This window comes from Cydia strobilella, chromosome 9 (genome assembly GCF_947568885.1).
Source record: "Cydia strobilella chromosome 9, ilCydStro3.1, whole genome shotgun sequence".
In the NCBI taxonomy this organism is placed as follows: domain Eukaryota; kingdom Metazoa; phylum Arthropoda; class Insecta; order Lepidoptera; family Tortricidae; genus Cydia; species Cydia strobilella.
Window position 1 is genome coordinate 11484359 of NC_086049.1, and position 10689 is coordinate 11495047.

At 39.8% G+C, this 10689-nt stretch overlaps 2 protein-coding genes across 2 annotated transcripts; both read left to right on the forward strand.

The window, feature by feature from the left end:
- Window positions 1-287: 287 nt before the first annotated feature.
- LOC134743996 (synaptic vesicle glycoprotein 2C-like) lies at window positions 288-5250 on the forward strand. Its single transcript, XM_063677627.1, has 8 exons — window positions 288-352; window positions 725-886; window positions 1663-1825; window positions 2175-2296; window positions 2857-3095; window positions 3365-3501; window positions 4413-4530; window positions 5062-5250. The coding sequence occupies exons 1-8, from the start codon at window positions 319-321 to the stop codon at window positions 5248-5250; spliced, it is 1164 nt and encodes a 387-aa protein (XP_063533697.1). The 5' UTR covers window positions 288-318.
- A 321-nt stretch (window positions 5251-5571) lies between these two features.
- LOC134743898 (uncharacterized) lies at window positions 5572-8441 on the forward strand. The gene is made up of 3 exons (XM_063677531.1): window positions 5572-5733; window positions 6527-6654; window positions 8308-8441. The coding sequence occupies exons 1-3, from the start codon at window positions 5585-5587 to the stop codon at window positions 8385-8387; spliced, it is 357 nt and encodes a 118-aa protein (XP_063533601.1). The 5' UTR covers window positions 5572-5584; the 3' UTR covers window positions 8388-8441.
- The last annotated feature ends 2248 nt before the right edge of the window (window positions 8442-10689 follow it).

A 10689-nucleotide genomic window follows, 5' to 3' on the forward strand; every position in this document is an offset into this window, starting at 1 on the left:
ACTTTATATATTATTGCTACTATACCTAGTTACACTACCCCGGTCACTATCGTATCTGTTCTCTTCAAAGACAAACTTGGTAAGTTCCTTTCGGCGTTTTCTTTTATTAGATATTTTCAACGATTGCTTTGAGTCTTACAAAATATTTGATTTGATTTTTAACAGGTCAAAAAGCACGAGAAATTTAAAGTTGTCATGAACATCTACTCAGAAGTCTGTAGATAATTAAGTATTTGTGGTAAGGGCACTAAATGCTTTGTAAACTGTATCGTGTGTTTGTTTACTGCAGTGACGGGTGTTTGTCTATTTCTAAATTAAATGACAACATTTGAAGAAGCTTATGAACTTACTGGTAAGATTTTCATACTTAACGAATTTAAAACGAATGTCACATCGTATAATCCAAATAATTCGATTAATGGTAAGTTCTGCGTAAAATCTGAAATAACCTATTATTACCTTCTGTAGAGCACTTGTTACAAATAAAGTATTTACCTTGTGTTTGTATGTAGAGTGCAACAGTTAATAGCAGACTGTTATATTTATTGTAAAAAAAACTCTGGTGTAGTGTGTCCGTAAAACAAATTGACTTAGAAATTCACATTCACATTGTTACTTAAAAAATAATTATGTGTGCTTTGAGAAAATGTTTATTGGACGGTACTGTTTAAGAAGGTCAATGCTATGGTTTGCTGACACTTTAACAGCAGTTGAATGTTTCCAGGGCACGGTAGATTCAATTACCTAGCCTTGTTCACCAATGGGTTCATCCTGCTCTACGTGACCGTAGAATGCCTGGGCCTGGGCTACGTGTTGAACACGGCGGATTGCGACCTGCAAGTCACTATAGGACAGCGCGGCGCGATTTCTGCTGCTACATTCATAGGTGAGGCGGACGACAGTGGTTTATTTAAACCAAACGTGAAGTGGCTTATTTAGGTAAGAGCCGAAGTGTAAGGAAAACTCAAGCTCACAATAGTCACAATAGTCTCTCGAAGAGGTCTAATGTTCTAGAACTCGTTAATTGTTAGGTACTTATGAATAATTGTATACCATACAACAACATGGCATGATTGATGCTATGTAATAATGATGCTCTCGTACCTGTTGTGCGCACGGGTCTTCACTCCTCATAAATATGATCATCTACAAGAGCCACACGCGAGCACATGAACACCTCCAGCAACAGAGCTGAAGCAGTCCGCATGGCCGAAAGCAGCCAGCAGAGAGTACATCCTTATACTTACAGATAGGCAGTGCAAAAAAGAATTCTAGCAATCGTCCTTTTATTCGAAGATTTGAATTTGTTAGCTTTGCAAAGATAAAAACCGGCCAAGTGCCAGTCGGACTCGCGCACAAAGGGTTCAGCAACATTACGCAAAAAAAAACGACAAAAAATCACGTGTATTGTATGGGAGCCCCACTTAAATATTTATTTTATTCTGTTTTTAGTATTTGTTGTTATAGCGGCATCATCTGTGAAAATTTCAACTGTCTAGCTATCACGGTTCATGAGATACAGCCTGGTGACAGACCGACAGACGCACGGACAGCGGAGTCTTAGTAATAAGTTCCCGTTTTTACTCTTTGGGTACGGAACCCTAAAAAGAACAAAATGCGATTAGCGATTTAAGAAAAATGTTGACGTTTATTGATCGGAAGGTGTGGTGGTGCCGGCAATAGTGTGGGGGTACCTCGGTGACAAGTATGGGCGGCGTAAGACCATGCTGCCCGCGACCGTGCTGGCCGTCCTGTTCTCCTTGCTATCGTCTTTGTCTACGAACTTCTGGTCCATGTTCCTGCTGCGAATTGTCACTGGTACTCTGTAAGTCTATACTAGTTTGTAATACACGCCTAAGAAAATGCAAGTTTGTAAGAAAGATTTGTTTACAAGCTTTCAAATAGCATCGATTTGAAACTTGTTCGATTTGATATTTGACGACCGACAGTAACCTGTTATTTTTTATATACTATGTAGATAGGTATATATTTTTCTATGAACAAAGTTGACATGAAGTTAAATGTAAAAGCGAAAAACAGTAAAACGCTTAAGAGAAAATTAATGGGATGTACCATCAGAAGGAACCGGAATAGGATGCGCTTAGCGTTGTCATGTTTTGTGCCCTATCAGTCTCTATTTAACTATTTGTAATCCAGGGCTCTCGTCTCCCCAGGATTTCAGCTTCCTGTGCTACTGCGTACGTGTACCTGGGGGAGCTAACTTCCCCATCTAGACGCGCCGCATCCATCGCATGGGGCTCGGCCTTTATCGCGGGTTCTTACTTAGCCATGCCCTGTAAGTGTCTGCTTACTCAACTTGCCTTTTGGACTTTTGGAATATGATATTAAGAACCAGGCACACAGAGGCGGAGATTAAATTAGCTGAAGTCATGTACCTAAACAACATGTAGTCAATGAATTTATTTTTAAGGAATTTAAGTTGTGTTCCATTTCGTGCCTTGTCACATTGACAATTAATATGAGTGCTAGATCTCATATTATTGGCACTTTGACAAGATAATAAATGGCGCAGAAATCATCAAAATCCTTGATCCTACTTTAGTTTAACTGAAACGGACGCGCAAAATAAGGAACTTGTGCGTTCGTCTCAATTTACCTATAGTTTTTGCTTCGGTGCAAACAAATTAAATTTATGAGGACTAATCTTAAGTGAGATTTACTAAATTACAATGGTACTTATATAAACCACCCAAGCCAAGAAGTATCAATGACTTCGTTGAATTTTAAAAGAAAACGGTTAAAAGTTCTTAAATTATTGGATTTGAAGTAGCTACATGATCGATAATGTATTAGCAAGCTCTATCATTTGATTGATTTTCTTCATATAACTTCTAGTATTCGCCTGGATTCTATTGCCGCTAAAGTTCTCTTTCGGCGATGGCGCCCTTAAAATCGTGCCATGGCGGGTTCTGATGTGGGCGTACACAATCTGGGGCATCACCGCCTGTGTCGGCATGGCCATCCTGCCTGAGAGCCCCTCCTACCTGCTGTCCACAAAGGGCGGCCCGGAAACCTTAGCCGTCTTGGCTAAGATCTATTCGTGGAACCAGAAAAAAACAGCCGCTGAGTACCCGGTAAGGTACCCCTATCTAATATTATGGCGCAATCCGAGATAAATTTATCAGGTCCTGATATTAAACTCAATAAGGCTTGTGTCGTGGATACTAGACGACGATATATCGAATAGAAAGATATTCCATAACAGCAACGAAAAATACATACACCTATCACACAAAATGCTTTTACCGAGATTTGAACTCAGATCAACATCAGCTTCGTAGGCAGGGTCACTGCTAAATTTAATTACTTAATATTTGTAATTAAAACTGTTTTTTCCTTTCAGATAAAAGAGATAGTTTGCCCTCCTATTAACAGTCCAAAATTTAAAGAGTCCATAGCGCGAATGAAATATATGATAAAGCCACCATTGCTGAGATGTGTAATTTTAAGTCATATCTGTAACTTCATGGTTTTTATGCAGTAAGTGAAGTTACCACCATTCATGGCGTCCTTTTTATATACCACGTCAGTGGCATACAAGCATACGGCCCGCCTGATGGTAAGCAGTCACCGTAGCCTATGGGTATACATGTGCGTTGCCGACCCTGTAAAAACCTGTACACTCCTTTTTTGAAGAACTCCATACTGCAGACCATCAGGAAAACCTCGGCAGAGGGAGCTCATCCTACAGTCGGAGCGTCCGCGGGAGGAAATTCCTCTTAAACCGCACAGTTCGCGACCATTCAGGCTCTAGGGTATGAGGATGAACAACCTGCGGCGAGCGGTGTGGTGATAGAAAGTGGACGTTGACATCATGTCAATAAATTACTTAGAGCACAGCCCATTACAAGCGGTAGAACACACACAAGGAGGCAAAATCTCCTTAGACTTAAAGGTTCAAAAATAAATTCCTCGTCCCTAAATTATACGAAAATGATATATAACTTGCCCAAATATCTACATAATGGCACTGCCTCACCATCTATAACAGCCGTAACAGCCATTGGTTTTTACTTTTTAATTTGGAATTTGTTGCGCGAGAATACGGTTAACCCTTTAAACGCTTTACATTATAAACAAAAACGTCACTGACACGAGGTCCCGGGCACAAGCAAGCTAATATAAACCTTACTTGAAAGTGTGAAGGTTACTTTGACAGCGTACGTCATTCGAGTAACACCTATAATTTGTCCATGGCGCGGTGGGCACGACTAGTAAAGTAGTAACGACCTAACGACGACTTTAGGTGTTCTTGGCGTTAAGAAGGTTAACAAGTAAATAGGTAATTGAGTGGATTTTATAAAGCTTGTTAACTTGTTATGGTGGAGCAGAGCAGTGACATTGAAAAGCCCAAAAATCGAATAATTTAAAATTAAGGTTTTGTTTTTCAGGAGTAATGCTTTTTACGTGTGGTTGCCACATATTGTGGACGAACTTTTGAAACACGGTCCGAATAAGCCTGGCCTCAGTCTGTGTCGGATTATGAACGATTTACACGGCAATATCGATGTACGTGGGTATTATAACACCAATATCATCCTATTGCTTACAACCAAACTTAGAACAATAAAAGTTGTTGACAAAAACGGTAATACAGTGTTAAATCAAGTGATGTATTTTTTAGGGTCTCTATTGTTTTCCATATAGTATAAAGTCATAATGTATTGTTTGTCTACCTTTTAGTTTTTCTCAGAAACGCGTAACTTTTCAGGATTGCCATAAAACAAACCTAACCTAACCTATCTGTAGGATAACCTGAGGAAAATCCTGAAAAGTTAACGGTTTCAGAATTATTACTAATGATAATATCGCCAAACTGTGACCAGTTTGTTGGCGAAGCCATTTTTGCTAAGTTGGTCTTAGGAGTTTTTGTTAGATGTCGCGATGAGCCTGATAATATGCAATAGCAACCGTTTTGTGCTTATGTACTGTTGTTGTGTTATAGTCTTCAAGCACTTATATTTATAGGTAGGCGCACTTATCTTGACTTTAATTGGCCTTATAATTGCAAACTAAAACCTAAATAACAAAATTTTGCAGTTGGTAATGGACGAGTGTATTCCGGTGCAGATGGAAAAACGCACGTACCCAATAGCGACAGTCGTCGGAATAATTACAGCCAATATATATGCAGCCATTGCTTTCGGGATGAAAAGAGGCTGGGCAAAAGCAAAAATGTACTGTAAGATGGTTTTTAAGCTTTTTTTATTTCCATATACTCTTTACTAAATCATGAAACATTTAAGATAAAATTTGAAGTATTTTTGATATTTCACTGATACCTACAGGTACAAATTTCTACCGCTTTGTGTGTTAAAAGTGTCCTATTCGTCTTTTATGCTTTCGGCGTAATCACGGGTGGTCGGCTAACGGCGTAGTCGGGTAGGTGGAGCTTTCATGGGATTTGGGGACTTCGGGAGTATGATTGATAATTCATCACTAGTACCTAATTACATACTTGACTGCGGCGCGTTTCGATCAAGAAGACGCCCTTTGCAATACAATAAATTTATAAGTTTAGGTTCTAATAAGGAATAATTATATGGGTGTTGCAGGTGTCATCATGGGCACATGCGCCTTGTTGATTGTGCTGGCGGCGTTGCTGCCGCACTACATGGCGGGCATCGTGCTGTTCGTGCCGGGCGTGTGCGGCATCGCCGCCAACACCGTGCTGGCTGCAGCCGTGGTCGAGGTGTTCCCCACCAGTATGAGGTACAGTTGCAGCTAGCTCTTGTAGTTGTCGGGCTGCATGACGGCGTTGCTGCCCCACTTCATCGCGGGCATCGTTCTGTTCGTGCCGGGCATGTGCGGCATCACCGTGCTGGCCGCAGCCGTGGCGTGGCTGGTATTCCCTACCAGCATGTCACACATCACAGACAACCACAGACCTCCAACAAGATGGGAGGATGACATCAAAAATATTGCAGGCCCAGAGGAGAGAAGTAGCAAATCGGGTTGCTTGGAGATTTGAAGAGGCGTATGCCCGACAGTGGGCGCATACTCGCTGAGGAAGATGAGGTACAGTTGCAGCTGGCTCTTTTAGTTGTCCAGCTGACGGCGTTGCTGCCGCACCACATCACAGTCATCGTGCTGTTCGTGCCGGACGTGTGCGGCCTCGCCGCCAACACCGTGCCGGTTGCAGCCGTGATCGAAGTGGTGTGTTGTGTGTACCGTTCAATGTAAGGTATATACAGATTACGGAATAGGAATAGGATAGAAAATATCGACATCTGAACTGCGTCGGTCGAGATTTATGATACCTACAGACGAGCTGTAGAGTGTAAATAGTTTCTTCCGTGATTTAATCATATATCAAATTCACATACCTAATTATAATCGCACAATATGGATAAGGTTTGAAAAAAATACCCTACAGTTCTAGCTGTCACTTAATAATCTTAATATAGGCAGATCGAAAAGAAATACGTTTGAGAACGTCCTACTTATGCAATCTAATAGCGGATTACTCAGAAAATGTGTAAGTATGTAATAAATTTGTCCTCAGAGCCCTGGCGATGTGTACCCTCTTCATGATAGGGCGGCTGGGCGCGGCCGTAGGGTCCCATACGCTGGCGGAGGGACTCGAGAGAAACTGTATCGTCATAGTCCTGCTTATTACCATACTCACTACAGGTTAAGGTTGCTTTTATACTTTTTAAACTGTAAATGTGAATGTTCGTTGTAATAATGAAGCTTCACTCAACTCATCCGTAGTATCCACCAGCATGCCACTTAAAGTAAAGAATGTTGCGGCGATCATTTGAGAGAGCCATGGATGGGTGGATCTGTTTTGGTAATGACGGCTTTGGCAGAAAAGCGTTTCTCAGAAAAAACAAACGTAGTGAACGCGCGTAAACGCTAGTGTGCGAAAACTATAAGGCTCTTACATCCAAATAGTTTACAAGAAAAGATAGTAAGACGATAGTGGACGACCGCTTCTTCATATAAACGTAGTACCTATTTTTCTATCTGGATATTGAGTTTATGGATAATATTTTGACACAGTTTATTGTATGTTAAACATAGCTATACATATAGGCCAGGAAATGAATGTTCATAAGAAGTTATTTCTATTTTTCGATTATATCTCGAAACCTATGCGTCTGAGCGACATGGCCACTTAATACAAAATGAAAAATGATTTAAAATGTTGCAAGTTTTATTCAGTCAAGTTTTTCGATATCTTGTATAGTTTTTGAGATATCCGCTCTTGAAGGTTTATTTAGGGCTCTCATTTTTATCTTGATTATCTACATCAGTGAAAGCTGCTAGGCCGGGTTTGGTATCGTTTTCATATAAATCGGGGGTGCTGAATTCATTTATGGTATCAACATTGACACTATTCCTAAGTAAAAACAAAATTAAAAAGAAAAGTTTTTTTTTAAACTCCACTACACGCTTAAACCGCTAAACCGATTTCGTTCAAATTTGGTATAAAGATGGTTTGAGTCCCGAGACAGTACATAGGGTAGTTTTTATAACCAAAATCAACTTTTGAGGGTATGAAAAGTGGGGTGGAAGTTTGTATGGGGAATCGATAACCGCTGAACCGATTTAAATAATATTTGGGATTGTCTACATGTTTGATTTAGTTGAAAGTGATACCAAACATGACTCAAACCTAAACTTAAACAGTATTAACCTCAGGAATTCAACTCCGGCGGAGAAGCTGAATTCCCCTCACACCAAATTTCACACCTTCAAAGTATGATTTTTGACATAAAAACTATCTTATGTCCTGTCTCGGGACTTAAAACATCTCTATACCAAATTTCAACTAAATCGGTTCAGCCGTTTAAGCGTGAAGAGAAGTTTTTATTTATTTATTTTGTTATTAATTAGGAATGGTACCTCGTACGAGTATGAAGGTATCGCGGCTGCTCGCGTATCTTAGCTGTATACTTTTGGTTTGTTTACCTATATGATTCTACTAGTTTAAAGTATTTTTTTGTTGACTTGTAGAAAAAGTATTGTATACAATAGTGATATATAGCTATAATAGTGATATATATATAATATACAATAGCTTTTCAATCTCGTACGCAATAACACGGTACCCGACTGAAAAGCTCTCCATTATATCACGATTGTATAAAATACTAATACTATAGGTAGTATACAATAGTGAAGTAATCAAGTTTTTCAATCTCGCAAACTCAGCAAGCTTCGTTGCCTTAACATGGTCCTCCATTATATCACGACAGGTATATAATGTATAATGTTAATATCTAGAGATAAAAATTGGGGCTATACGTTACTTAATAATGTTCATGTTATCATCCCTAGTAACGGGGATCCTGTTGTTCCTGTGGCCGGATAATGCAAAAGTACGGGCTGCGATGGAGGCGCAAAATTTCAACTATTGAACACTGCAGCAATTGTATATTGGTAAAAATACTGTCCTGTAAATTTTTATATCAAAATAAAATAAATTAACTATTGATACTAATATTTCACACCTTCAGTTGCACCTATAGTAGAAAAAGTAAGAGCGAATCGCCTAGCGTGGTACGGAAATGTAATGCGGAGGGATGAAAGTCATGTGACGAGAAAGGTATTACGAATGAATGTGGAGGGAAGTATCGGGAGAGGAAAACCGAGGGAAAGGTGGATGGACTGTAGAGATGATATGAAACGAATGCGAGTGAATGATGAGATGACGGGCGAGAGAGAGGTATGGAATAAAAAGACATGCTGCGCCGACCCCAATGAGGGCTATCGTTTTTTTGCTCACCAGTTGGCGCCTCTGTTGATGGTGGTCCAAAAGACTAAAGAACAGCTGTCAGTCATTGAAGTGACAAGTAACATTTGACATTTCGAACTATGGAAAAGACCATCTACACTAGCGCCCCTAGCGGCGAATTCATACGCGTTAGCCCTCATTGAATGGGATAAGGGCAAGCGAATGATGATGATGACTAATATGTCACACTTATTGTTTGTAATTTGTAATTGAGACTTGGTGACAGTGTTATGCCAGAAAAAATAAGCCTACGTTATGTAAAAAAATGCATACCTAGGACACCTAGGTATGTAAAAAAACGCATAGGTATTAATTATCTTTAAAGTACGTATTTTATTAAAGGTACATTTGGTAAGTACTTTAGTTAATTACATAAATAAATGATATGTTACACAGACCGCACAAACGACATAAGAACGTGAATAAGTACGAGTGGTGCATTAGACAATTACGGGTTTAAAAAATAAATAATGCTATTTATCTAAAGCTACACGCTATTTTCCCCATCTCTATCGCACGCCCATAATATTGCTGTCCCTCTCGTGCAGTGGCATTGAAAGCCGCCCCCGGCGTATTGTATGAATTATCTCAGATGATTTATTCGGGCTCGGGCCCTAATCTGTTAAACAATAGTTATTTGTTATGCAAGGCTGCAAAGTGGTTATTTGGCGTGAGTGTTGAAATTGAAAGCTGAGCAAGCGAAGGAATCTAAGATTGAACCATGAGCGAAGCGAATGGTTCAAAGATAGATTCCTAAGCGTAGCGAGACTTTCAAGACACGAGACGCCAATAATTGCGGAACACACAACTTTTTACCTCCCTACAGCGAGGAAAATGCGAGATGCCAGAAAAACAATGAAAATAACCATATTTAATTTTAATTTAAGACATAACACACTCAAATCCAAACAAAATAAACAAGAGAAAAGCACACATATTAACAATTATAAGTAATATTGCCGTAATTCATCGTGTTTGAAATGTATATGACTTTCGCACGCTAGCGGACAAAATAGACTTTTGCACGCAGATATCGCGCTATAAACTGAGGTTTTCCGAGCGAGTGAGGTGAAAAAGGCATTGTTTCCTTTATGCAGTGGTTACCTACACTGCTTACTGCACCCTGATTGTTCTCTGAATGAGCTGTCACATAAACTTGAACCTTAATACTATCACGATAGTTGCTTTTTAAACGACATGGCTGCTTTGGCACGTGCTAACGACCGCTCTTACGAGAAACAATAGTAGATTGTGTCACAAAGTCACAAGGGAGCAAAATGACATATTTACGGCGAGGGCGTACATTGAATCCTGAACGAAGCGAAGGATTCAAGTGATAACGCCCAAGATGGAAATAATTTTGCTACCATGTGCCACATACTGTTTTTCACATCACCTATGAAGAAATTATAATGTTCCAAAATACTAATTACCTAAAAAAAGAGTGCAAAAAAATATCGTGTCCTAAGTGCCACTTTGATCCCTCCTAGCAGGGAACAAAAGTGCCACTATGATCCCTCCTAGCGGGGAAAAATAAGCCCTTTTTCGAATAGGTGATGTGAAAAGGCTTTTGTTTAACATATTAGGACCCGAGCCCGAAAAAATCATTTGAGAAAATTCATACTATAATCAGTGGGACTGCTGGAATTAATATAAGTAGTAGTTCGCCCCGAACTGAGAACTCGCGGTTCGCCAAAAAGTTAGACCAATTGAATGCATCACCTACCTAGTCGGCAAAGGATCGAAAACCGCGTGCGATTTATTGCAAGGTCTGTGGAGCCCTATAACTGATATAGTTTGTCAAGGGACTGTCTCATTTCGGGCGTAGACGGAGAGAGTCATACTGTCTTTGTCTTGCACTGGTACTGGCGCCCAGAAGAAGGGGATGAGTGTAGTTTTTTTGTTCTTATTTACTGACAAGATTT

What these genes read in the sequence shown, in the direction of transcription:
- LOC134743996 (XM_063677627.1), top strand. Translation starts at nt 319, where the DNA reads ATGACAACATTTGAAGAAGCTTATGAACTTACTG. An exon ending in TTCTTACTTAGCCATGCCCT is followed by an intron (nt 2,297 to 2,856) that starts GTAAGTGTCTGC and finishes TATAACTTCTAG; the next exon opens with TATTCGCCTGGATTCTATTG. An exon ending in AACTTCATGGTTTTTATGCA is followed by an intron (nt 3,502 to 4,412) that starts GTAAGTGAAGTT and finishes TTTGTTTTTCAG; the next exon opens with GAGTAATGCTTTTTACGTGT.
- LOC134743898 (XM_063677531.1), top strand. Translation starts at nt 5,585, where the DNA reads ATGGGCACATGCGCCTTGTTGATTGTGCTGGCGGCGTTGCTGCCGCAC. An exon ending in GTGTTCCCCACCAGTATGAG is followed by an intron (nt 5,734 to 6,526) that starts GTACAGTTGCAG and finishes ATTTGTCCTCAG; the next exon opens with AGCCCTGGCGATGTGTACCC. An exon ending in TATTACCATACTCACTACAG is followed by an intron (nt 6,655 to 8,307) that starts GTTAAGGTTGCT and finishes TATCATCCCTAG; the next exon opens with TAACGGGGATCCTGTTGTTC.